This window comes from Myotis lucifugus, unplaced genomic scaffold (genome assembly GCF_000147115.1).
Source record: "Myotis lucifugus unplaced genomic scaffold, Myoluc2.0 scaffold_58, whole genome shotgun sequence".
Taxonomy (NCBI): Eukaryota; Metazoa; Chordata; class Mammalia; order Chiroptera; family Vespertilionidae; genus Myotis; species Myotis lucifugus.
In genome coordinates, this window is record NW_005871106.1 from 2,996,645 (window position 1) to 3,023,629 (window position 26,985).

Sequence of the window (26,985 nt, forward strand, 5' to 3'; positions counted from 1 at the left end):
TAACTCTCTGTCCCTCTCCCTTCCTCTCTGTAAAAAATCAATAAAATATATTTAAAAAATTAATTCAGAAATGACTATTTCAGTTCTTTAATCATTTTGGGAAAAGTTAGGCTTTTTAATAGTTTGTGTGTGAACAGCTTTCAAAGTGGGGTGGAGGGCATCAGGTGGTAAAAGCTCATTAAATATTGACTGTTTTCCTTGATTTTCAGCAATACCGTGAAGAACTGGATGCCAAGTTTAATACTGACAAATTTAAATGGGACAAAATGTGCCATAGAGAAGCGGCAGTGATGTTGAAAGCCTTTTTCAGAGAATTACCCACTTCTCTCTTCCCTGTGGAATATATACCTGCCTTCATCACTCTAATGGAAAGTAGGTGGAAGATGTTAAGTGTGAATGGACTAAGCTATAAGGTCAATAAAGTGACTTAGAGTAGAAGAAAGATACAAAATAAAATGTGATCCGAAGTGTGTATTTGCTCTTTCCTGGCAATGCTTGGTGAAATACTGTGTTTGATGGTAAGCAGTCATCTCTTTACATAATTAGTCTGATAGATATGATTTAGAGAGTTTTATAATCATTAAAAGGTAGAGGGGTTTGCAGAAGGAATAGACTCTCGAGATTTAAATTCCTGCTCAACCAATTGTTAGCCATGCAATGAACCTTTCTGGGCTTCATTGGTGTGCCTTTAAATTGCAGTTGATAGTTATGTGTCAGCGTTGTTGTGGCTATTGGGTGAAAACATTAGAATAGTGTCTGGTGTGTAATTGTCCTTAAAAAATATAAGTCCTCTCTATTCTTTGAATCTAAAATCCTGCCCTGATGATGTAACACATAATAAATGTTATACAGAATGTGTCTTTTCTTTGAAAATTATATCACAAAGTACTTCTGAAAATTACAAAGACACATAGATTCGGCCTTAAGTGAGTACTGTGATAAAAGTATAGCAATGGAAAGTATGTGTTGTGTTTGGCAATGAGGGAATGATTTGTCATGGCTTCAGCCTAAGGGTTGAATATTTCAGAGGGTGTGACAAGAGAGAAATTTAGAAAAGTAGAATGGAGCTAGATAGTGGGGCTTTCACTACTAATCTGAGGAATTCAGGGATCACAGACCTAAATATGTACAGTAAATCCTCACTTGTCATTGATAGATTCTGCAACTTTAAGTGAAACAATTATGAGGAAACCATAGGCTAATTGATGTAAACAAGAGTTAAGTTATGATGAAACAATGTTGAATGCGATGATGTTATTCGAGGACTAACTGTACAAGCCTGTTAAGTAAATGGTGATTCTATGTGGACAGAAAAGGGCTGTGGGCAGACTGAGAGGACACGCCCCAAATAATGAAGCAGCCACTGCTCAGCTCTGCTCTTCCCTATCTGTCTGCAGCCAGTACACTTCATTTAAGGGAGAGAATCTGGAAAGTATCCTGAAAAGGTTCACAGAGGAGTCCATAGTTCTTTGTGTGATTTTGAAAGTGAAAAGTACTACATTACAGTGAGTGATTTGAAACCAGCCAACCCCACAGGGAAGCCCAAAGGTCAGGGCTACTACCAGCAGGGAATACAGCCTTTTTGCCAGGTAGAGTAAACTTCAGTTGTAATGAGATTTTCTGAAATGAAGAATTATAGACGTGGGTATGTATGTTAACTCTGCCCCTCTTCATACTCTGAAACAGAGTATAGAGGATATAGAGTCACTTCCACTAGGATATAGAATCACTTCCAATATAAAGTAATTACTTTATATTTTCAAACTTGGAACAAATATTGTCCATAAAATTAAAGGACTAATAGTTCATCAATCAAACCTGAGATATTTGCATGAAAACGTTGATAGCTTTCTAAGGAAATAATGACCTCAGGACAAAAAAGACTTAACTAGGATGCAGTAAATGAATTAAGTACCAAACCATTAAACACAAAACAGAGTAGGGCCAGGTTTCCTAAATAAAATGAAAATGGATTATTTGCCAGTTAAGATTTTTAATCTTAACAGGAACTTTATAATTTATTTGAAATTGACGGAGATACAGTCTGCATCTGTTATCTCCCCCATAGACGTTTTTGGGGATTACATTGGAAGATTATTGACAGCCCTTAGCCTGCTGTGTTCTTGTTAAAATAATACTTTCTCTGTCCCTAAATACTTGTACTGAGATGTGCTCCTGATAGTCCTGTTATTTAGTCAAACTCATGTCAGCATGCATTAGCTGTTTTCAGAAATATCCTGCACCTGTGTCATTTTTGTTTACAAATTTGACATAAATCTCTAGAAATCCACATGGGGATTGTGCTGAGAAAATATGACACAATCCCCTAAATACTCCTTCCAACTGCTCCTTCATTATGTGGTTATTTGTATTTGTCATCTACTCCTAACTTGGGTGCACACAACCTCTTGTAACAAGTACCTGGTCACAGGAGTGTTGCCAGTATTGTGAAGCTAAGTGACTAGAAGCAGCTGACTGCCTTTCATCCATTGACTATACATAGATAGATTTTTCATCAACTTGAGAACTCCCCAGGGATTCTCGAACATAATGCTTCCTGCCAGGAACTCCCCACTAAGAGGCCATTTTGAGGAGAATACAGAGAGACAAAGCAAAACCTGGATGCTATAGTAAACTCCACATTTTTCAGCACAGCTGGTTGTAGATTAACCAGTTGTGGATAGAATTGCTAAAATCCCTTCCCTGAAATGGGAAGAGTTGGCAATGAGAACAAAAGCATAAATGCCAAACGTCTAGCGCCATCTTCTGTCATTGTCAAGGAATAAAATATCAACAATCTCCAGAGATCCAAATAGAATCACCTTCCCTAAATGTCCATTTAAGATCTAGAATACGTGTCACTAATCAGAACAAGAGAAAACACACATAGAAGTAGTGACTTAGAGGCACTGATGTGAACATTCTACACATAGTAACTTATTTAATCTTTCCTTTTTAATGCCGGGCATTCTGTTTACAGAAGCTACCTTGGTTAAAGTTTTGAGTTATCATCTTTGCTGATAATATGCCTTAGAAATGGCTCATGATTGAAGCCTTGTTGGATTCCCCAGAAGCAGCATCTCATAGTATGTATGGAACATTTATTAGAGTATATACTTGGGTTCCACACTTCTGAAAGGGAAGGGTAAGGAAGCAGAATTGGGCAGAGGATAAGGCTGGGCAGTGGTGCAGTCTGAGCCAAGCCCTCATGCAACCCTCTAGAGAGCTCTGAAGCTGGGTGGCCTTTCAGAATGGTTTCCCAGTGCAGGGAGAATGGTGGATATTTTTATTCTGAATCAGGCTGTGAGTGGATATAGACTGAACCTCAGAAGACAGCATGACCTTAGGCAAATCAGCCTGGGAGAGCCGTTTCTAGGAAGAGCTGCCAGCTGAGGGGTTAGATCCTTCAGTCCTGAAGGGGGGATGCATACTGGCATCATGTTCCCTGTCCCACTACAGGCATGATGTGAAAACAAAGAGACTTCCTAAGTTCCTGAGACACCCCCACATGAAGAAGAAACAAATGAATTTTTAGAGGCAGTCTAACATACAAAGGAAATCTTAGTTATGAAATAAAGCCCACATTTATTGTTTTCTTTATTTCTTTTTTAATTTTTATTGTTTAAAGTATTACATATGTCTCCTTTCCCCCCATTGACCTCTCCCCAGCCACTCCCACCCCCCAGCACATCCAGCACATGCCCTCACTCCCCTACTGTCTGTGTCCATTGGTTATGCTTATATGCATGCATATGTAAAGACCACAGTTCTTAAGCTAAAGGGATTACTCTATCCATAAACCACTATGCACAAGAGTACCTCTTGTTGCTCTTGGTGTTAACAGGTTTCTTCTCTGATTTCATGAATCCATACTTTAATAAGAGGTACTAATTCATATGTAATAATCTGTCCCTACATTAAATAGAAGATATTTCAGCACTGTCTCTTACACAGCAATGGATGGGGCATTCCCAAAACATTTACCCAGCGGCACCAAAGTAAATGTCCAGCACTTTAGTCCACATACTACATAAAGCATACACAATGGCAAAGGCAAATTGGTCCAAACTTTTCAAAATTATTGGTGGCAAAAAAATCCCCTGAGAGACTCAACTGGTGATAAAATCTTGCCATTTCTGTAATTATCACAACCCAGGAAAAACTATAAAGGATAGGGCATGGATCACAATCCCACTTCAAGTATAATTGGAGCATTTATAACTGGATTTTATGTAATTGCCCAAATCACAATGCCTTAAGTAGGTTTCAGTAATGTTTGGGTTTTTTCCCCAAAGCTGTCCTTTGTATCTATGAATTTGTTTTTTTGAAAAGGTGTTGTTTTTTGGAGGGTATTTTTTAGCTTTAGAGTCCACAGATAAGGGAGATCAGATGCTATTAGTCTTTCTCTGTCTGACTTATTTCACTTAGCACAATGCCCTCAAGCTCCATCCATGTTATTGCAAATGGCAAGGTTTCATTTTTTATGGCTGAATAATATCCAGTGTGTGTGTGTGTGTGTGTGTGTGTGTGTGTGTGTGTGTGTACCAGTATGTGTAGCACATTCTCTTTTTCCATTTATCTATAATTGGACACTTGGGTTGTTTCCATATTCTGACTAATGTAAATAATGCTGCAGTGAACATTGGGATGCATATGTCTTTTCCAGTTAGTGTTTTCATTTTCTTAGATTAAATACCCAGAAGTGATTTGCTGTATCATATGACAAATTTGTTTTAATTTTTTGAGGCACCTCCATCCTGTTTTCCATAGTGGCTGTACCAATTTACATTCCCACCAACTGTACACAAGGGTTCCCTTTTCTCCATATCCCTGCCAACACCTGTTATTGTCTTTTTTTATAATAGCCATTCTAACAGGTGTGAGGTAATATTTCATTGTGGTTTGATTTGCATTTCCCTGATGATTAATGATGGTGAGCATCTTTTCTTGTACCTGTTGGCCACCTATATGTCTTTGGAAAAATGACTGTTCTTCTGCCCATTTTTAAATCAGATTGTTTGGGGTTTTTTGCTATTGAGTTGTATTAATTCTTTATGTTTTGGATATTTGCCCCTTAATATATAATGATTCACAGACGTAATGATTTGCAAATGTTTCTGACATTCAGCAGGTTGCCTTTTCATTTTGTGGATGGTATCCTTTCCTGTATAAATGCTGTTGAGTTTGATATAGTCCTACTTGTTAATTTTTCTTTCTGCTGCTTTTGCTTTTGGTGTCAGATTCAGAAATTCATCACCGAGACCTATGTCGAGGACCCACTACCAATGCTTTCTTCTAGGAGTTTTATGGTTCCAGGTCTTTCGTATAAGTCTTTACTCCATTTTGAGTTTTAAGTCATTTAAATTTTATAACAGCCAGTGAGGGAGGTGGAAAGACTACTTCCATTTTGCAAATGATAAAATAGAAGCAACGAGGGGTTAAATCGCCTGCCCAAGGTCACTCAGTGACTAAGCAGTGCCTGCAGGATATGGCCCATGTTCCTAATAATTATATTTTGCTGCTTCTTTATGTGGAAACAAGATTTATTTTCTCTTGAATTGAGCTTCAAGCTTTCTGTTTATAGCATAAAAGTAAAGCAAGGCCTGTGAAAGCACTTCGAAATGGGAAATGTTATACAAATCCAGGATTATTTTGAGGATCTTGGCCACCTGCCTCTACAGTGGCATCACGGGATGTGAGAGGGGAGCTGATAGACTGTCCACACGAACAAATTTAATTGTTGGGCACAAAAAACTGAGTCCTTAGCACCGAGAGCTGTCAGGAGCCCTCCTCTGCCACCAGACGTAGCGAGGAATGCTGTCAGGATACATCAGTCGTGTTCCAAATGAGTGGTTATTTCTGTTTTCTTGTTAGGAGGGCCTCACATCAAAGTCCAGTTTCAAGCCTTACACCTCATGGTCATGGCACTGCCTGATGCCAACAGGGACACCGCTCAGGTATGTTGTATTGACCTCATGTTTTATCATTGGCTCTTGTTGGTCAGAGGAAATGGCTCAGATGGAAAAGTGAAAAACAAGCTGAGCATGCTGTGAACCTGTTCCCTTCCATGCTCCCACTGCTTCTCCGGAGGAAGACAAGAAAGAATGTAAATCCTGGAGTCTTCCTTGAACATTTCAGTGTCATCCATTCAATCTGTTAGATATTGAATGTCTACCATGTGCCAGGCCCTGGGTGAGGGTTAGGATTAGGAAAAGCAAACATGGAAGACTTAAGTAGGATCATGTCAGAAATAAACAAGAATATTATGTAAGTTGTAAAATATAAAACTCTATGATTGCTGGTCCTCAGCTGCCCACCTCAGTCTAGTGGCAAAAGATCTGAGGAGTGTACTTGGGGAGGAATTTTAAAATCAGTGATTTAATTTTTTTAAATGTTCGTGCCTTAACATTTGCAAATTCAATTTAAAGAATTCTACAATCTCTGAATTTTAGAGGTTACAAGCTAGGAACTTGTCATTTTATGGATTAGGAAAATTAAACTCAGAAAAGTGATTTCTCCATTAATATATGATAGAACATTTGATAGAATCCTGTTCCATAGTTCTTCATCCCACAATCCCTCCCTTCATTTCAAATTCATTCTGTTGCTGTATGATGGTAAAAAATCAAAGTTTCTCTTGCTATTTTGATAGTGATTCTGTATACGATAGGGCATTTGTTATAATTATGATAGGTGTTGAGAATCTTTGAAATGAGGTTAGATGAGTTAGAAAGAGCCAATAATTTTGAGACCAGTAAACATAATGCTAAAAACAAATATGATTCTTTTAAAAAAATGTATTTTATTGATTTTTTACAGAGAGGAATAGAGAGTTAGAAACATCGATCAGCTGCCTTCTGCACATCCCCTACTGGGGATGTGCCCGAAACCAAGGTACATGCCCTTGACTGGAATCAAACCTGGGACCCTTCAGTCCGCAGGCCAACGCTCTATCCACTGAGCCAAACTGGTCAGGGCTAAATATGATTCTTAATGCTGCCTCTTATCAGACATTTTAATTTGACGAGGACCCTTCCTCCCACATAGTGAAAACACCTATGTTAATTATATGTTAATTATATCCTCAATCCAAAGATGGGGGTTGGCTATGACATAAGAACCTTTCTCTAATACAATTTGGTAATTTTTCAAAAGCTGGAATTTATTAGTTTTTTACTTTGTCTAAGCAATGATCTTTTATCCAAAAAAAATGCATCAGGTTTCAGATATCTCAGTCAAAATATTATCTATCCTTTCATATAATTGAGGATGTAGTAATTATCAGGAAATTCATTACATTTCTAACAGAATATCTTCAAAAAACATTATGGAACTTTTGAAGAATCTCTCTCTCCTCTCTCTCTCTCTCTCTCTCTCTCTCTCTCCCTCCCTCTCTCTCTCTCTCTCTCTCTCTCTCTCTCTCTCTCTCTCTCCCTCCCTCCCTTGCCTCCCTCCCCCCTGCCCTCTTCCCCCCATCCTTTGCTCTCTCCCATTCTAAATTGTGACTGGAACTAGATTGACATTGGTGTGGTATACATAGAAATCAAGAGCTCTGACTCAAGAATCAGATGTCTTCAGTTCAAATCCTGGCTTTGCTACTTAATGAACTGATGCTTGACAAGACTATCAATTCTTCTCCACCTTAGTTTCTCATCTATAAAACTATATTAATATTGGTACCTACCACACAAGATTTTGAAATATGATAAAATCAGTGGATATATATAAAGTACTAAGAATAATGCCTGGCTCATAATAAACCCTCAGATAAATGTTAACTATTATTATTCTTATGTGCTATCCATTTTCTCATTACAAATACTACAGCAGAATTCAAACTTGAAAAACTAAAGAGCATTTCCCTTCAGGATTTCAGTCCTCTTGGTGAATTTCAGAAGGTCTGATAAACATTTATACTTTGTTGGCTTAGCCAAACTGTTATTAAGCTTTCTCAAAGCTTTTAAAAAAACATTTTAAAACAGCTGCATGTGAGCATTTCCCTTTGGTCTACTGACGATTCCAAAATTGAAAAACAATGGAAAAATGATATCCACTAAGTAAAATTTAAAATTTTTTTCAATTGTGTTTACATTTGGCCTGAGGAATGAGATACTCACTTTTTTGAAAAAATGAATTTTCCTTTCCCAAGAAAACAGTAGTTTTTAACAGTGATGCTTTAAATTAAGGGTTGTTTTTTTTAATTACTTTTCTTCAAAATGAAATTACATTACATGTTATTTATCTTTTTTGAGATACAGTATTTTCTAGTCCTAGTTTACTATTTAATTTTAGTATTTGTCAAACTTGTTTAGGATAAAAGAAAAGAAAATGCAAACTATTATTTATAGAGATTCCACTATAATAAACTCCATAAAAACTATTCACATTTCTCATCAGCACTTTTAAGCAAGTAAAGGGGAGCATGACATTTAGCCATTCTGTACTTCTGAGAATAATCTGACAATTTTCCCGAGGCACAGTAAATGGGTACAGAAATAGATGAAGATGTTCATTGGTGCCTTTTGATAATTTACATTAGTGTGACACAATGCTGTATCTTCTTAGGCCCTCATGACATTCTTCAATAAAGTGATTGCCAATGAATCAAAGAACCGAATGAGCATATGGAACATTTCTACCATAATGGCACCAAACCTTTTCTTCAGCAGAAGCAAGCATTCTGACTATGAAGAATTACGCTTAGCAAACACTGCAGCCCACATCATCCGCCTAATGCTTAACTACCAGAAAATTCTGTGGAAGGTGAGTAAAAGTGTGATAACCTTAATGTACTCGTTTGAAGTCTACCAGCACCCAGGAAACAATGGCTCCATGAGGAAGCAATGCCCTTAGTCACAGAGAAGAAATATGAGAATATAATCCCAGGTTACTTGTAGCATCATTATGCATTCTTTGAGGGCTGCTCCTGAACTTGGCCTCTCTTTTAAAATATGAATTCTAATAGTTTTTTCTAATTTTTACAAGGACAAATGCCACATTATACTGAGTGGCTATGAATTACCGTATCTGAAGACAGAATCTACTGGGAAGGTTTAATTCAAGTTCAGGTCAAGCTATTTTTCTTCTCCAGGTCCCATCTTTCTTAATCAATCAAGTCCGAAGAATGAATGAAGCCACCATGTTGTTAAAGAAGCAGCTCCCAAGTGTCAGAAAATTGCTAAGGAGGAAGACCATAGAACGAGAGGTAATAATAAACATGGGTGCAAATGTTACAACCCAGGTTTTTATTTCTTAGAGTGAGGCACAAAGTAGCTTGTCATTTAGAACCAGAAATTTTATATTCTCACCAAATGCCAGTCTTGCGACTATAAACTTTGTGGAAATTGTGTCCATGGCAGAATACTGTGATCTTTTCGTTTTGCTATGCATTTTGGTTGACTTTTTTGAAATATCTTTCTCATGCTTACTGTTTTATTCTGTCAAGTACTTTAGGCTAAAATGGTTCTCACAAAAACTGAAAGTTGATGTTTTAGTCCCTATGAATTAGATTTAAGAATTTAAAATATCTGATACATAGAGAAGGAAACTTCTTTAGTGATCGAATTCTGAAAGAATATCTTAGCCTCAGGTTGTTTTGTGTAAATTCATTGCATTCTGAAGAATATTTGCATTAGCACAGTTTGTATAGAGGCGAATAATGGAAAGAGGTGCAAAATATCCTCACACTAAGATATTTTTCCATTGTTTTCAGACAGAGTGGAAGGGAGGGGGGGAGAGAGAAAGAAAAACATCAATGTGAGAGAGACACATCGATTGGTTGCCTCCCGCATGTATCCTGACCAACCCAGCAGGGCTAGGGATCGAACCCACACCCGAGGTACATGCCCTTGACCAGGAATGCAACCCCAACTCTCTGGACTGCAGGCCAGTGCTCTAATCACTGAGCCAAACCGGTGAGGGCTAGAAGAATTATCTTTATTGCTTTAATTTAACTTGAGGATGATTATGAGTGTCAGGCATAGTGTTTTACCTTGAGGAGGATAGAGAGATACATGAAACTCACTTTGCCCCTTAAAGGAATTTACACCTAAAGTAGGAGACAGGTGTGTAGAGAGCTAGGGATATGCATTAGGTGCCAGATGAACTGTGCACACAATGTGTAAGGACCATGCAGAGGAGAAAGAAATGTGCTCCAACATGGGAAATCGTGAACAGCTTCGTGGAAAAAGTGTAACTCGAGCAGCATGTTGAAGGATGGATAGCATTTTGAAGGGAGAAAAGAAGGGAAAGCTCATCCAGGGAAAGGAATGGTAAATGCCAAGGTGGTGAGGGCTGCTGGTTGATTTATCACAATCATGATGAATGGCTGTATTCCCTTATTGGTAATAGGCAAAGTGACTTTAGATCAAGTAGAACCAAGACATTTATATATTTTTAAAAATTGTTTTGAGAAAAATTCACATAATAGAAAATTCACCATTTTAATTATTTTGAAATGTACAATTCATTGGTTTTGATGCATTCACAGTGTCATGCAACTATCACCATCATCGGATTCTATAATATTTTCATCATCCCTAAAAGAAACCCCTTGCCAATTAAGCACTCGTTCCTCATTACTCCCTCTCCACAGCCCCTGAAAAACATTAATCTACTTTTTGTTCTGAGTTTACCTATTTTGGACATTTCATATAAATGGAATCATACAATATATGGTCTTTTGTGTCTGACATCTTTCACTTAGCAAAATGTTTTCAAGATTCATCATATTGTAGCATATATTACTACTTCAGCTCATATAAGCATCTTTTCGTGTGCTTATTGGCCATTTGTATATCTTCCTTGGAGAAATATCTACCCAGATATTTTCTCATTTTTGTTTGGGTTATTTGAATTTTTATTATGTTGTAAAACTTCGTATATTCTATATACAAGTCCCTTATCAGATGTGTAGTTTGAAAATATTTGTGTCCTTTGACACACAAAGGTTTTTATGATGAAGTGTAATTGTATCTATTTTTGTTGATCATGTTTTTGTTGTCATCTCTAAGAATCCTTTGTCAAATCCAAGATCATAAAGATTTAACCCTATGTTTTTGTCTAAGAATTTTATAGTTTTAGTTTATATTTATATATAAAAAACATATATATATATATGTTTGTTTCATTTTGAGTTTTTACGAGATAATATGAGGTAGGGGTACACATTCATTCTTTTACATGTGGCTGCCCAGTTATCCCAGCACCATTTGTTGAAAAGACTATTCTTTCCCCAAATATATAAATGGTCTTGGCACTTTTGTCAAAAATTAATTTATAATAGATGTATAACTTTATTTCTACAATCTTAATTATGTTCCATTGATCTATATGGCTATTCATATGTCAGTATCACCTTGTTTTGATTACTGTACCTTTGTGTGTTTTTTTAATATTTTTTAATGATTTCAGAGAGGATGGGAGAGGGAAAGATAGAAACATCAATGATGAGAGCATCATTGATTGACTGCCTCCTGCACGCCCCCACTAGGGATTGAGCCTGCAACCTGGGCATGTGTCCTGACCAGGAATCAAACCTTGACCTCCTGGTTCATAAGTCGATGCTCAACCACTGAGCCACATCAGCCGGGCTGTACCTTTGTTTTAAGTTTTGAAATTGAAAAATGTAAGCACTCCAACTTTTAATTTTTCAAATAACTTTTGTTATTTTGGATTCCATGGATTCCCGTATGAATTTTAGAAGCAACTTTTTCATTTCTGCAAAAAACGTACTTGGGATTTTGATAGGGATTGAATTGGATATGTAGATTAATTTGGAAGTATTGCCACTCTAATAATATTAAGCTTTCCAGTATATGAGAATGAGTTGTCTTTCCATTTTTTAAAGTTCTCTATAATTTTTTCAGTGTTTCATAGTTTTCAGTGTATTAGTCTTGCACTTTCTTGATCACACAGTTTTTTTGATACGATTGAAAATGATATTTTCTTTATTAATTTTTGGGTGTTTAAGTGTTAGTATATGAAAATACAACTGAATTTTATATATTGATGTTGTATCCTGCAATTTTGCTGAATTCTTTTATTAGTTCTAAAAGTTTATTTTTGTTTGTGTAGATTCTATAAGATAATGTTATGCTTTCTATGATGAGAATTTTCCTTCTTCCTTTCCAATCTGGGTGCCTTTTATTCCTTTTTCTTGCTAAATTGCCCTGACTAGAACTTTCTGTAAAATATTAAGTAAGAAGGCAGGACAGAGCCTGAATGTCAGCTAGAGGTGAGAGTTCAAGTTCTTTTCAGGTCTTTCCTGAACCATGTGCACAGCCTTGGACATGTACATGGCCTTCTGGATTCTCTGGAATATGTTGGAGCTTTTCAGAGCCCTAATTTCTCAAAGTATGTGGATCTCTAGGCTTACCTCTAAAGCTTTTTAGTCTCTTTCCCCCATAACTCTTACTCACTGCATCAGACAGCAGTGATAAAACATTTGCCTATAGATGTTTTCAACATTATACTATTTTATCCTTGATCAGGTTCCAAGTTAGGCAAGCTAAAGGCAGTCCTTTTGAGCCAGTGTTCCAGGGAACCATGAGACAGATCAGAACAAATAATTATTCTTTGTGAGTGAGTGTCGTTTGCTCCCTCTATGACCTGTACCAGGAATGCAGGCTGTTATTTTCAAGGCTATTAATGAGCTAGGGAACAGAGATGGGAAAAGTGTAAGTTAAAAAGCCATAAAGCTTACTGTTCTTACCAAGATTCAGCTGTTTTTCTTACTTAGGCACGCTCTGGTTGCAACCTCCGGAGTGGTATCCAGAGTTCTGAAAAAGTTGATACCAACAATTTTTGCCACTTTATTCATTGCTTTTATGGAGAGACAGTCTTTTGGACTCCTTACTCTGCCATTTTCACTGTGAACAATTTTAATGGCAAAGTATGATATGTTCAGAGCTGAAACTGAGGTCAAGTGAGGCTTTGCTGTAGGAGCCTTGGCGAATTAGTTTTTATTTGAATCTCAGTTTTTATTTGAATCTCAATTATAAATTGGAGTGGGGGTGGAGGAAGTAATGTTTTCTATCTCACAGAGTTATCATTAGCATCAACTCCTAAAATGTGTCTAAGCACTTTGTAAATTGTACAATGCTATATGAACATAAATTATTTTAATTGTAAATTAGAACCAAGGCAGAATTTAAAAGTTATAAGTATCATGGAAGCAACACTTAAAGATGAAGAAGTAGTCTTTCTTCAGTTCTCTTGTACTATACCATGTTTTTAATTCTTAAGTTTGATTGGAATAGACAGTTCATTGAAAGGTTAAACAATTCAAAAGGTAAGAAAGACAATAGAATAAAAATTGGATACCTTGACTTCCTCTCTCAGAGACAAATGATGCTACCAATGCAGGTTGTATGTCCACAGGAACTTGCAGGTGTATGTACTTCCGGAGAAAACTATGCGCATACAAGCGGATATGAGTAAATGTCCTCCCCACTTTTTTCCATGAATGACATAACACACGTAAAACACTGTCCTGCATCTTGGTGATTATTCCACACCGGTCCACAAAGCCTTCTTCTCTGCTTCTTTTGCACGATATTCCACAGACACATCATAATTTATTTAAGCTACCCCATATTATGAACAGTTAGATGCTATCCAGGCTTTTGAAGAGTTTTATATCAGTGAATAAACTTGTTTTATGTCACTTTTCAAAAATGAAGTATATTTGTAGGATAAATTTGTAGATTTGGAATTGCTGGATTAAAGTACATATTTATTTTATAATTTGGTAAATATTCCAAAATATTTTCCATAAAGATTGTACTAGTTTTTACTTCCAATAGCAGCATATGTTTGTCTTTCCAACATTAATCCTAAAAACTAAATGTGTTTTATTTAGGTTACAAGCCCCAAGACTTCAAAGGTACTACAAAAATCACCCTCTTTAAGAAGAATGGTAAGAAAACAAATAATTTTCTTTCCTCCCTAATTATTAACTTCCTACATAGTATTCCCTGGCTACATCCAGAATATCTGTGTATAATTTTGGTCATGGTATATCCTTCAAACTTGACATTTTTATTGTGACACAACTAAATGATGATTCAAAATGTGTGTTTAGGCATCTCTACACAAGTAGAAATGAGAAGGAAATGTGATTTTTATGATCACAGGTTCGATACCGTCAGGGGTATGGAATTTATCTTACAGAGGCTTCTGGAAAGATGGGAGGGGAAGGAAAAGAAATGAACAAGGGTAGCTTAAGAATACAATCTTGGCTGCAATGAAGCAGGGGCACTCTGCCTCATTCCAAGTCTACATCCTGTATGTATATTTCCTACCATGCTCTCCTGGTTCTGCTGGGAATGGTAGAATAGTCCTATAAGAATCAACCCTATTTTAAAATATTTTGTATTCATTTTCTAGTACCGCCATAACAAAGTACCACAGACTGGATTACTTAAAACAATAGAAATTCACTCCCCATAGTTCTGGAGGCTAAAAGTCCAAAATCAAGGAATTGGTTTGGTTGATTTCTTCTGAGGGCCATGAAAGCAGAACCTATTCTTGACTTCATTTCTAGATTTTCATAATGCCAGCAATATTTACATTCCTTAGCTTGTCAGTGCATTCCAATCTCTGCCTCTGTCTTTATATGCATTCACCCTGTGTATGTGTCCCTGTCTCTTCTCCTCTTTTAAGGACACCAGTCACACTGGATTAAGGGCCTTCCCTACTCTGGTATGAGCTTATCTTAGCTATTATATCTGCAATGACCCTATAAATAAAGTCATATTCTCAGGTATTGGGGGTGAGGACTTCAACATACCTTTTGTGGGGAACACAATTCAACACATAACATTCTTTCTAGGGTAGATATTGAATCACTTCACATAAACCTACATCAACAATTTCATCTTTTGAGAATATACAGATTTATAATAATTACCTGAAGAGTAGCCAGACCCTCAAACAAATAGAAACTTGTTTCTACTCACCTATAGTTAGAGAATTAATCATTAAAACACTCAAAATTTTGAAACAAAGGAATTTTCCAATCAATCCTGACAAAACAGAAATTTCTATTAATTAGAAAGCAACATTTTTTTAAAATATTTTTTTAAAAATACATTTTATTGATTTTTTTTCAGAGAGGAAGGGAGAGGGATAGAGAGTTAGAAACATCATTGAGAGAGAAACATTGATCAGCTGTCTCCTGCACACCCCCCACCGGAGATGTGCCCGCAACCAAGGTACATGCCCTTGACTGGAATTGAACCTGGGATCCTTCAGTCCGCAGGCCGACGCTCTACCCACTGAGCCAAACCAGTCAGGGCAACATTTTTTTTAATATTTCATTTAGATGGAAGTTCCAGAGTCCCCAAGCCAATTATGTTACATAAAAGCAGAGACATTCTCTTTCCCAATAGCGGTCCATGTCTGCCCTTCACAATGTTATTAGCACACGTGGAGGGAACTAGTCTCAAGTGTCCATCTGGAGTTCACTTTGGGCTGACTAAAGAAAAGGGATACTTAAAAAGTCATATTTTCCAATTGATCCTTGACTTTTTCAGGTTGATATTAAAATATATTGAAATATAGAACTCTGCTTACAGTAGGCTTATTCAGAATACTAGAGGCCCGGTGCAAGAGATTTGTGCACTCAGGAGGGAGAGGGGGGTCCTGCAGCCCAGCCTGCGCCCTCTCACAGTTTGGGAGCCCTTGGGGGGATGTCCGACTGATGGCTTAGTCCCACTCCCCACAGGGAGCATCAGTGTGACATCCTATTTGCTGCTGCAGAGGCCACCACCGCAGCCCTCGCCAGCCTTGAGCAGTGGGCCTGGCTTCTGGTTGAGCAGCACTCCCCCTGTCGGAGCTCACTGACCACCAGGGGGCAGCTCCTGCATAGAGTGTCTGCCCCCAGGTGGTCAGTGTGCGTCATAGCGAGTGGTTTTTCCACTGTTCGGTCGATTTGCATATTACCCTTTTATTATATAGGATTGTTCAAGGAAATGCAGTAATAGAAACTTTAGTTGTTTTGTTATAACCCAGGTCTACTCCTCTCATGATTTTAAGGCATTATATACGACCTAAGTTTGTGGTGACAGTAAAATTCCAGGTTAAGTTTTGTTGAATCTCCCGTTAAAAAGAAAGCAGTGTTTCATTCTGGTTAAATATTAGTCATGTTTACATGTTTTCCTAGTTCAGAGTGCCACTGGTTTGTATATCTCTTAAGTGCAAACATTGAACTGATTGGTGTTCATCCTAGTTTGACAGAATGTACTGAATTTTTCCTCATTGTCAGTCTGATGTGCCAGAAGGAGTCATAAGAGTCCATGCTCCACGTCTCTCGAAGGTTTCCATGGCCATTCAGCTCAGTAGTCAAACCAAAGCCAAAGACATACTGGCAAAATTTCAATATGAGAACAGGTGAGTAAACGTGAATAAAGGTCTCTGTACAAAGATGATGAACTTTTATCAGAGAGTAATTTTCCAGGAATTTACAAATTTGGCCTTTTTGAAAAATTAGAACCAGTTACTTTGGAAACTTTACCAATAAGTGAAAAGTCAAAAGTAGAGTAAGAAGTTAGTAGGCCAGAGAATTGTCAGTAACAGAAGTTTTGGTTTATTTAAAGGAACTTCTACAAGTGGGATTCTTTATTTTCTTTTTTTTAATTGAGGTATAATTAACATATAACATTCATTTCTGGCATACAGCATAATAATTTGAGAGTTGTATATATTGCAAAATTATCACCACAGTAAGTCTAGTTAATATTTGTCACTGTACAGTTAGATTTTTTTCTTGTGATGAAAACTTTTAAGATCTACTCTCTTAGCAACTTTCAAATATACCATCATGTTGTACATTATATCACCATGACTTATTTATTTTATAATTGGAAGTTTGTACCCCCTTCACTCATTCCCCCCACTCCACCCCCTTACCTTGGCAATTACCAATCTTTTCTCTGTATCTGTGAGACTGTTTTTCGGTTGTAGTGATGGTTTTGTATTTTTAGATTCCACATATAAATGAGATTATGTGCTATTTGTCTTTCTCTGTAGGACATATTTCACTTAGCATCATGCCCTGAAGCTCCATCCATGTTTTTATTGCAAATAGCAAGGTATCATTTTGATGATTGAATAATATTCCATCATATATATCACATTTTCTTTATCCATTTATCCATCAATGGACACTTAGGTTGTTTCCATATTTTGGCTATTGTAAATAATGTTGAAAAGTTCCTTTTTTAGATATGGAAGCTGGTTATGTGATGTGTACACTTTTTGTATGATTGCTACTATATAAGTTCATACATATAAAGCTTTCATAAAAAAGAAGAAGGGTAGACAGAGGCCAACAGGAGCCCCAAACATTTACTCCTTTTCTGCTGCTGGCCCTGATACCTACAACACTGTAAATAGTTACCCTTGGGCAGTAATAGAGGGACTTGAAATTCCATTTGAGGGATTTGGGCATCCAATAGATTTCTACTTACAAAGTTGTTTCTATATGCTCATGTATACCTTTTGTAGAAAGAAATTTTGGACACTCATGAGCCAAAAAAAAAAACAACACCCAGAAATGACCCTTGATTTAAACCTCACATTTTATACAAAAATTAACCCAAAATGGATAATAGAATTAAGTGTAAAACATAAAAACTTTTGGAAAATTGCTTACAACAAAACTTCTGTGATATAAGGCTAGTGAAGAATTCTTAGACTTAACATTGAAAGCATGATCCATCAGAGATAAAAATTTATAAATTAGGCTTTATCAAAATTGAAATATACACTGAAAGAACCAATAAAAATGATGAAAAGGCAAGCTAAAGACTTGAAAGAAAATATTTACAAACCACATATTCAAAAAAGGTCTAGCCCTAGCCGGGTTGGCTCAGTGGATAGAGCATCGGCCTGCGGACTGAAGGATCCCAGGTTCGATTCCGGTCAAGGGCATGTACCTTGGTTGTGGGTACATCCCTGGTGGGGGCTGTGCAGGAGGCAGCTGATCGATGTTTCTCTCTCATCGATATTTCTAACTCTCTATCCCTCTCCCTTTCTCTCTGTAAAATATCAATAAAATATATATATTTTTAAAAAGGTCTAGTATCTAGAATATGTAAAGAACACTCAAAACTCAACAGTAAAAACAAATAACAAAAATCAATACAAGTTGATTTTTGTTGTTCTTCCTTTTTATCACCAGAAAGGATATGCAGATGACAAATATGCACATGAAGAAATATTCAGCATCTTTAATCATTAGACACCTATAAGAATGGCTAAAATAAAAAAAATAATGATAAGACCAAATAATGACAAAAACATAGAGAAACTTGATCACTCGTGCATTGCTGATGGGAATGTGAAATGGTACAGTCATTCTGTAAACCAGTTTGATAGTTTCTTATACAACTAAATATGCAGTTATCATGTGAACCCAGCATTTACACTCCTGGGCATTTATCTCAACGAAATTAAGACCCATGTTCCCACAAAATGCTGTGCACAAATGCTTACAGCAGCTTTATCTGTAATAATAAAAACTGGAAAAAACCCAGGTGTTCTCTGACAGGCAAATGACTAAACAAACTACAGTACGTCCATACCATGGTATGCTATTCAGCAATAAAATTTAGCAAATTGAATGAGTATCCAGGGAATTTATACCGTGGGAAAAAAACCAATACAAAAGAATTCCATACTGTATGTTTCCATTTCCATTTCCATAACATTTTCAAATGACAAATTTATAGAAATGTAGATAGAGGGATAGAGGATGGGGACAGGGAGAGAGGGTGGGGGTGACTATAAAGGGGAAAGGAGGGATCTCCTGGTGATAGAAATGTACTGTCTCTTTTTTGTTGTTGTTAATCCTCACCCGAGGATATTTTTTCCATTGATTTTTAGACAGAGTAAAAAGGAGGGAGGTGGGGAGAGAGAAATAGAGAAACATCAATGTTAGAGAGACACATGGATTAGTTGCCTCCTACCCCGACTAGGGATTGAACCTGCAACCCATATACGTGCCCTTGACCAGGAATTGAACCTGTGACCTTTAGGTGTGTGAGCTGATGCTCTAACCGCTGAGAAACACGGTCCAGGGCATGTTCCATATCTTGACTGAATCATTTAGCATCATGGTTGTAATATTGCACTAGTCTTTAAAGACTTTTCTATTAGAGGAAATTGGGTAAAGGGCACACAGGATCTGTCTGTATTATTTCTTACAACTACATTCAAATTTACAATTATTTCAAAAAGTTTAATTTAAAAAAAAACAAAGGAGAGCGTACATATTCTTCCTCACTATAGTGAGAAAAATCTTTTTGAAGAAATCAAGCTGAAAGTCATTCCTGAAGTGGGATAGAGATCAGAAATGGTCTTTTCAGACTCTTCTACCCCAGCATTCTAGTCTGGGGTAGAAAAATTTCATGGGGCAATCATTTCTCTGACTGACTTTTACTATAGGGCCAAGTCATGGAATGAAATCAATGTTAGACAGTAGCAAAGCATTAATTAGTCAAGCTTAGAAATGTGACATGGGCTGAGGAGAGAATCCCATTCAGTTTTGGGAAAATATGGAAATGAAACCTGACTTTTTGGAACTAAGAGTGATGCGACCAATGACCAGGCATAATGAAGCACCCAGCTGCTCCTTGGCCAGTGTGATATGTCAGTAGCAGTTACCTCTCTAAGTGGAGCTGACAGTTGTGGATAAATGGGCCCCAGTTGCCGTGGAAGTCTGTGTCAAACAAAAAGCTTTTATCATAACTTCAGTCATAATGATTTGTGGGTGTATTTCACTCAAGGCAGAATGGATTGTTTGTTGCCATGGTTATTTAATCTACAGATTAACCTCTGATTATGAAAGGGTTAAACTTATGTTGCTTTCTCTTTTTTTCAGTCATGGTTCTTCAGAATGCATTAAAATTCAGAACCAAAGGTTATATGAAATTGGAGGAAATATAGGTAAGGATTCTTTAACATTTTTACTCCTAAATTCTCTGGTTACTGTAAAAGAAATATGATATTATTATAAAAGTATATTTTATAAGTTTCTTAGATATAAACTCAAAATCAGTGAATTTTTGATTTTTTAATCTCATGTAAAAACAGTATGACTTTCCTAAAATATTTTCAGAATTTAAATGTGAATATTTTAGTTTATATAGAGTAGACTTTTGGATCTTTTAAATGTGCCTCAAAGTTGGAAAATCTCTTTCTGGAGATTCTTGCAAAACAAAGGAAAGAACATCATGGAACGTTTAGTTAACTTCCCTATTTCCACTAGTAGCCCAACTTCATTCTTCCTATTTCCCTGATGGTGAAAAAGGAATCCAAAGCCTAACCAGTTTGGCTCAGTGGATAGAGCGTCAGCCTGCGGCCTGAGGGGTCCTGGGTTCGATTCTGGTCAAGGGCATGTACTTGGTTTCTGGCACATCCCCGGTGGAGGATGTGCAGGAGGCGGCTGATCGATGTTTCTCTCTCATCGATGTTTCTAACTCTCTATTCCTCTCCCTTCCTCTCTGTAAAAAATATTTTAAAAAAGAAAAAGGAATCCAAAGAAAATTCCCTCTCTCTCTTCTGTGTCTGCCTTCTGCTTGCCTTCCTCACAGTCCAGAGGAAATATCTGTGCTCCTATTTAAGACCAGCTCTTCCACTCAAGTCTCACTTTATGCCCCCCCTGCCCAGTTAGGACCTTGATCCAGGTATTCCCCCATTCTCTCTTGTATCATCAGCTTTCCCTCCAACTGCATCATTTCTATCTGCATAAAAATTTGGTAATGTCTCTCATTTTTAAATTTGTTTTTTATTGATTTGAGAGACAGAGGAAAGGAGAGAGGGAGAGAGAGAGAAACATGAATGAGAAAGAAGCATCATGGATGGGCTGCTTCCTGCATACCTCCTTTCTGGGGATCAAGCCCACAATCCAGGCATGTGCCCTGACCAGGAACAGAACCGCCAACCTTTCAGTGCATGCCCTGAACCACACCAGCCAGGACATGTCTCTCATTTTTACAAAATTCTCTCTTGACCCCCTTCCAGTCAACACCCATTTTGTTCTGCTTTACAGCAAAAACTCCTAGAATCAGTTGTCTAAACTTCCATTTCTTCCTCTTGTTCGCTCTTGAAACCACTCCAGTCAAGCTTTAGCTTTCAACACTTTATCAAAATTGCTCTCTTGTCTAGGTCACCAGAGAACTCTTACCTTGTGAAATCCAACAATTCAGCCTGTCTTTATAACTACCTGAGTTGATCTTTCCCTTCTTTGAAAAACACTTTCTTCATCTGGTCTCAAGGACAACCTAAGCTTCTGGCTTCCCTCCCACTACACTGGCTACTCATGGGTGTCTTTTGCCCATTACTTATCCTCTCACCCTCTTAAGATTGGAGAGCTGTAGGGTTCAGTCCTTCCACCTCTTCTTTATCTACATTTAACTTCCTTGGGGAGCTCAGTTTATCTCCTTGCTTTGAACATACCTGTATGTTGATGCCTCTCACATTTACATCCTGACTTTCCCTCAGACACTAACCTTGTGTATTCAATCACTGGGCACACTCTGCTTTGTGTCTTTGCATTTGCTGACTTTTGCCTAGAACTCTCTCTCTTTTAGATTGTTCATTCCTCGCTCCCTCATGCAGGCCTTTGATGAATATCACCTTCTCAATAAACCTTCCTGGATTATATCTTCTCTATGTTCCTTCCATGCTTCATTGTTCTCTGATGTTCTCATCATTATCAGACTTGCTTTACATTATACTAGCTTATTTCCTAGTTGCCTTTACCACTTTTAGAATGTGAGTACCCATAGGGCAAGTACTTTTGACTGTCTGATGCATTGCTGTAGCCCCAGCCCCTAGAATCGTTCCTGGAACATGATAACTCTCAATAAGTAGTTGATAAATGAATGACTCAAGCGAGCAGTCAGATCTTGGTAGTTTTGCTTGAGACTTTAATATGAATTTCAAATACACTATATATAAAATTTTTCACATGTATTTTATCACATAGAATTATCTTTTTGTTATTTCCAGATCTTCCGCCTATGGGCATTGTATCCATCGTAAAGAAATTAAAATGAACTTGCTTTTAATCTTCTCTAGTCTTGGTCAAGTTACTATCTGTAAAACCATTAGAGGACATGTATTACATTATAAATGATCATTTTATACCTGAAACAAGTCCTTGCCATATTTTTTCTAATAAATGTGGTGAGTCTAGGAAACAATTTGCCTGTGGTTGATATGTATTTTCCACAATTTCACATGGGATTTATTTTAAGTACTTAATAGCCAGGAAGAAACAAAGAAAGGAGGGAAGGAAGGAAGACAGACAAGCTTTGATAAGAATCTTTAAAATGTATCTACAGTCATGGTTTTGGTCAACAAATGACTGTATATATGACAGTGGTCCCATTAGATTATATTGGAGCAGAAAAATTCCTATTGCCTAGTGACATTGTAGCTGTCATATATAGCAGAACACATTTGTGGTGATGCCAGTGTAAAGAAGCCTACTCTGCTGCCAGTCATATAAAAATATAGCACACATAATTACAGTAGCGGGCTGTACCTTCTAGATTTGTGTAAGTACACTGTAACATTCGCCATCTAAATTTTTTGTCTCATTATATATTTTAATTGTTTATTGCTTGTTCAATCATCAGTAAAGGCATGGAAATATTTAATAACTAAAGTACTCAACTCTAAAAACAATAAGGAAAGTGCTTACTGTACTTACTTTTGGCTAAGAGAATTACAGTGGCCTTATCGAAACCTTACAAACTCACACATACGTGCACACACACACACACACTCAGAAGTGTTCACTCTTAAAAACATGCTCTGATTTTCTCTTTCCTTAGGACAGCATTGCTTGGATCCAGATGCTTACATATTGGATGTATATCATGTAAATCCTCAAGCAGAATGGGTCATTAAACCCCAATCAAGTTTTTGAAATACCCTCAAGATGGCAGCTATTATGTTTAATATGCCAAGAAAATTCTACATTAAGTAGGGGGCGAAAAGGCTGCTTTTGACATGTTTGTTCCTATAAACCTCGTGGTGTTTCTCAGCTCAAGCGGTGTCTCCCAGCATCGTCAGCATGAACTATGGAAGAGGATATGGTTAATCATTTGAACTAAAGCTTTCTCATGACAGTTCCTTGATAAGAGTGAAAGAAAGAGGTCATGATCCTTCTGAAGAGAGACCAATCGAGAACAGGAATTCTGATCATTTCTCGTACGTTGGCTACAGCAGAAATGAACTTGATCCTTAACTAGGGATAAGAAACACTTCTCTATGTAGCAAATGCTACCAAACACAAGAGGTGGAAAAAAGACTTTTTTGTACTTATGCTATATATACATATATTGTCCTGTGTAAGCAAGAATGCCAGAAATATCAGTAACTTCCACTCTATAAAATAATTCAGCTCTACTTTCTAGTGGAATCAGTTTCTAAAGTTACACGTACACTATTTATGCTCTGACTTTCTCCTGAATTGAAGGAGAAACTTCTGTTTAAAGACACTGTACTATTATGTACGTTGTACTGTATCATGGTAATCAGCATTCTGGTGCAAATGAACATGTCTTTTTCTTGGACTGGTGAAAATTTACAGTTATAAAGCTTATTCCCTTATGAGCACAGGGCTGCCTAGGCAAGCTTAGTTTGACAAAGGGTATTCTTATGTTTTCATAACCTTCTGTGTAGTCCAAAGTCACAGAGCCTCTATTTTTCTCATCATGATTATGGTGCTCAATGAATAGCTTTCCATGTGCCGGGCATTGATTTCCTTTTCTGACCAAACATATCACTTTTTATATTTTACAACTGTAGATAGTCACTTCTGCAACCCCAGTTTAAAAATACAGAACTGCCTCTATCCACGAGTGCTTAAAAATACCGTTACATTCAGATTCTGCGTGCTGTAAAAGCAGGTTTTGTTTCTGTTCATCAATCATAGTCATGGCCAAGCACTGGGGATTAGCATCAGGTTTTAAAATCAGATGCATATTTTGTAAGCGGAAAACTGTCTCGCTATCAAGATCCTGTGGAGCCATTTTCAGACCTGAAATTGATAAGAACACACAGTCACCATGATTGTAATTGAAAGCAAATCTAAAATATGCAGAAGGGCCAGACAGCTCTGCCTTTCATCTTGAGAACGCAGATATAGTCCTTCTGGGGTGAGCTAGAAATGGGGCCGCCGTCTCATTTATCCCACATGCTTTGGATTAGAATCCACAGATTGGTATTTTGTTGACTTTATATCAGTTTTAATGAGCTTTGACACTCAAGCGACTCTCTTGCAGTTCAAACAAGAGACAAAATTGCTCACAATCGCAGAAAACATATCTGCTTACCAAGTCTCAAAACATGCGATAATTAAAGACCACATATACAAGAAATTTTTATATGCTGCATTATGCCTTGATGTCTATAAAAACATTACTTATATTCAACATGTTGATAATTCCGTTTCTGGTCATTAAGATTTTGCTATATTTTTGTAGAAAACTCAAATATCTATTCATTTTATTTGTTTGAGAATCTCATTTCCTTTTCCTGAAAACGCATTAGGAAAGAAACATGTTCTGTAAGTTTAGACTTACATTTCATTAGCTTTCAGTATGTGGGTAATTGATGACATATGAGTTTACATAATGAATTTCAAAAGTCTGAAAAAATGCTTTTATCATTTTTGCAATTTAAACAACAGGAATAAACATTTCACTTTATGTTGTTACTAAGTTCCAAGACATAAGATGGCAGTAATATATGCCTACACACATGGAAGAAACTCTTCAAATTAACTACCTTACACTTCTATGTATATATGAAAATAATGATTGATTTATCTCACTGTATTTCTTATCATTTAGAATAAATTGTTTATATAGAAAATTCATGAATCTATTCATTCAATTTTTTTATTTAGGAGTTTTCATTTCTTTTTATTGAAAATACATTAGTACCTATACATAAGTTCTAAGGATTTCAAGATTTACCTCACTTGTCATCAGTTTTAAATAAATTGCTAGCAGATGACAGGTAAAAACAATAAGTTTCTGAATTTCTTAGCCACTTTGTGTGTTTTCATAGGTCAGAGACTTAACTGAGTCAATGACTTTAATCACTTTAATGTATTCAAGGATGTGTGACACCTTTCAAATAACTGTATTATACAGAAGGCCATGTCAATACCAATAGCATTATCCAATGATAACTTTTATTCTTAGTCATAGGGTTAACTGATTAGAGAAGAATTTTCAGTAGACACACAGACTAATTTTATGTAAATAAAAAGGGTTGGTTTTTTTTTTTACTAATTTTATCTTTAAAGAATAAACAAACCCTTACAATTGAAATTTAAAAATGCATGCCACCTATGTATTAAAAAACTATCTTTGCCTTATCAAGAGTTGTTTTAAAATAGTTATGGCAATCTGTAAAAATGAATAGTATATTTGCAAACAAGAGCAGTCAGACTGGGCTTTTAAATTCTGTTTTTAATACCTTCCCACTCCACCTCACCCCTACTGCCCTTGGTGTACAGTTAGGAAAATAATATCCAGGAAAGAACAAGAGAAAATTAACATTTTAGGAACACTTACTCATTTAAAAAAAACAACCTAGAACTGGCTCGCTTTTTTATTCTGCAAAAGAGAATCCCTTTGCTAAGCAGCTCACTTGGGGATATAATTTTTGGAGTGAATGACCTTCAAACAAACTGGAATGTTAATTTCTTTATAGTGTATACACAGTATAAACTACCTCACTTGCTTTTCTTGGGAAAAAATTAATGGACTTTAACAACTTTTGTTACAAACTGTCCCTGAGTCTTATTTGTCACTTCAGTTAGCTTTCAGTGTACACTTAATAATATACATTTAATAATGTAAAATATTTTTAGCAAAAGCTTGAAGCCAAAAATTCTCTGTAACTGTTATCTGTGGTATGCTTTGAGAGAGTTCCTGTCCCTTGGTCATTGTCTTGTGTGTTTAACCATACTGAGATGCAGGTTTTCAAGTGTAGGGATTAATAGTCATCTCTTCTTGCAGGCATTTTTCAACTGCTTTTCCTCTATAGCAAGTGACTGAAAAGTAGGATTAGATTAACATGACCCTTCTTTTATCAAGCATATTTCAACTATTTTTCACAAATGTATCACATGCCTGAAAAGACTATAAATTGTGGGATTGAATAGTTCCTAGTTTCCGATAGGCCTTTTCAATTCTTTTCCATAAATATATCACTTAATAAAACATTATATAACATGGATTGAAATGTTTCTTTCCAGCATTTTCAGTAGGTTTACATACACGTGCGCCTTAACTTTAAAATACCATGTTTTCTTTCAGGCATTTTTCAACTCTTTTCTAAAACTGTGATTTAATTGAAAAATTGTATGTCACAAGGAATGCCAATGTTTTATGTTGTCTCCCACCTTAAAAGTTAATGATTCTTTTGTCCCATTAGCTTTTATTGTTCGGTATAATATGTATGTTGCATTTTATTGATGAAAATAAAAATAAAAAATAAAAGTATTGCTATGAGAATTCTTATATTGAACTACTCTGAGGCCACCATGGTGCTGATGAAAGAACAGGAGCTTGAACATCGGGAGGTTTGTGTCTGAGCCCTGTAAGTCTCTGCCACTTACTAGCCAGATGGTGGTCTTGTGCAGAATCCACTTTGACACCTGTCATGGTGGGTGGTTGTGGGTAGGGAAAAGATTGAATAAGTAAACACTATTTCCCAAATTTGGTGCTCTGTCTGGACAAGCTTTTAGTAGGAGCTTAAATTTTTCTGAAAATAGATAGAGAAAAGACATTTGACAAAGTTCAATACCCATTTGTGAATTTTTATAAAATTCAACATTTTACCATATATCTATGCAAAAGGCAAGAAAAAACATAAAGATTAGAAAATAAGAAATTGCCCAGCTGGTGTAGCTCAGTGGTTGAGCATCGACCCAGGAGTCAAGAAGTAATG

The 26,985-nt window shown here is 36.6% G+C and overlaps 1 protein-coding gene across 1 annotated transcript in view; it reads left to right on the top strand.

Moving 5' to 3' along the window:
• Window positions 1-24,819, top strand: part of ARHGAP28 (Rho GTPase activating protein 28) — a 133,292-nt gene extending 108,473 nt beyond the window's left edge. Inside the window, exons 10-17 of the mRNA XM_006089268.3 lie at window positions 210-372; window positions 5,875-5,957; window positions 8,566-8,763; window positions 9,092-9,205; window positions 13,862-13,918; window positions 16,268-16,392; window positions 19,886-19,950; window positions 22,848-24,819. Of these exons, the coding sequence (XP_006089330.2) occupies window positions 210-372; window positions 5,875-5,957; window positions 8,566-8,763; window positions 9,092-9,205; window positions 13,862-13,918; window positions 16,268-16,392; window positions 19,886-19,950; window positions 22,848-22,942 (900 nt within the window). The 3' untranslated portion in view covers window positions 22,943-24,819. The remainder of the gene's footprint in view (window positions 1-209; window positions 373-5,874; window positions 5,958-8,565; window positions 8,764-9,091; window positions 9,206-13,861; window positions 13,919-16,267; window positions 16,393-19,885; window positions 19,951-22,847) is intronic.
• Window positions 24,820-26,985: the final 2,166 nt, after the last annotated feature.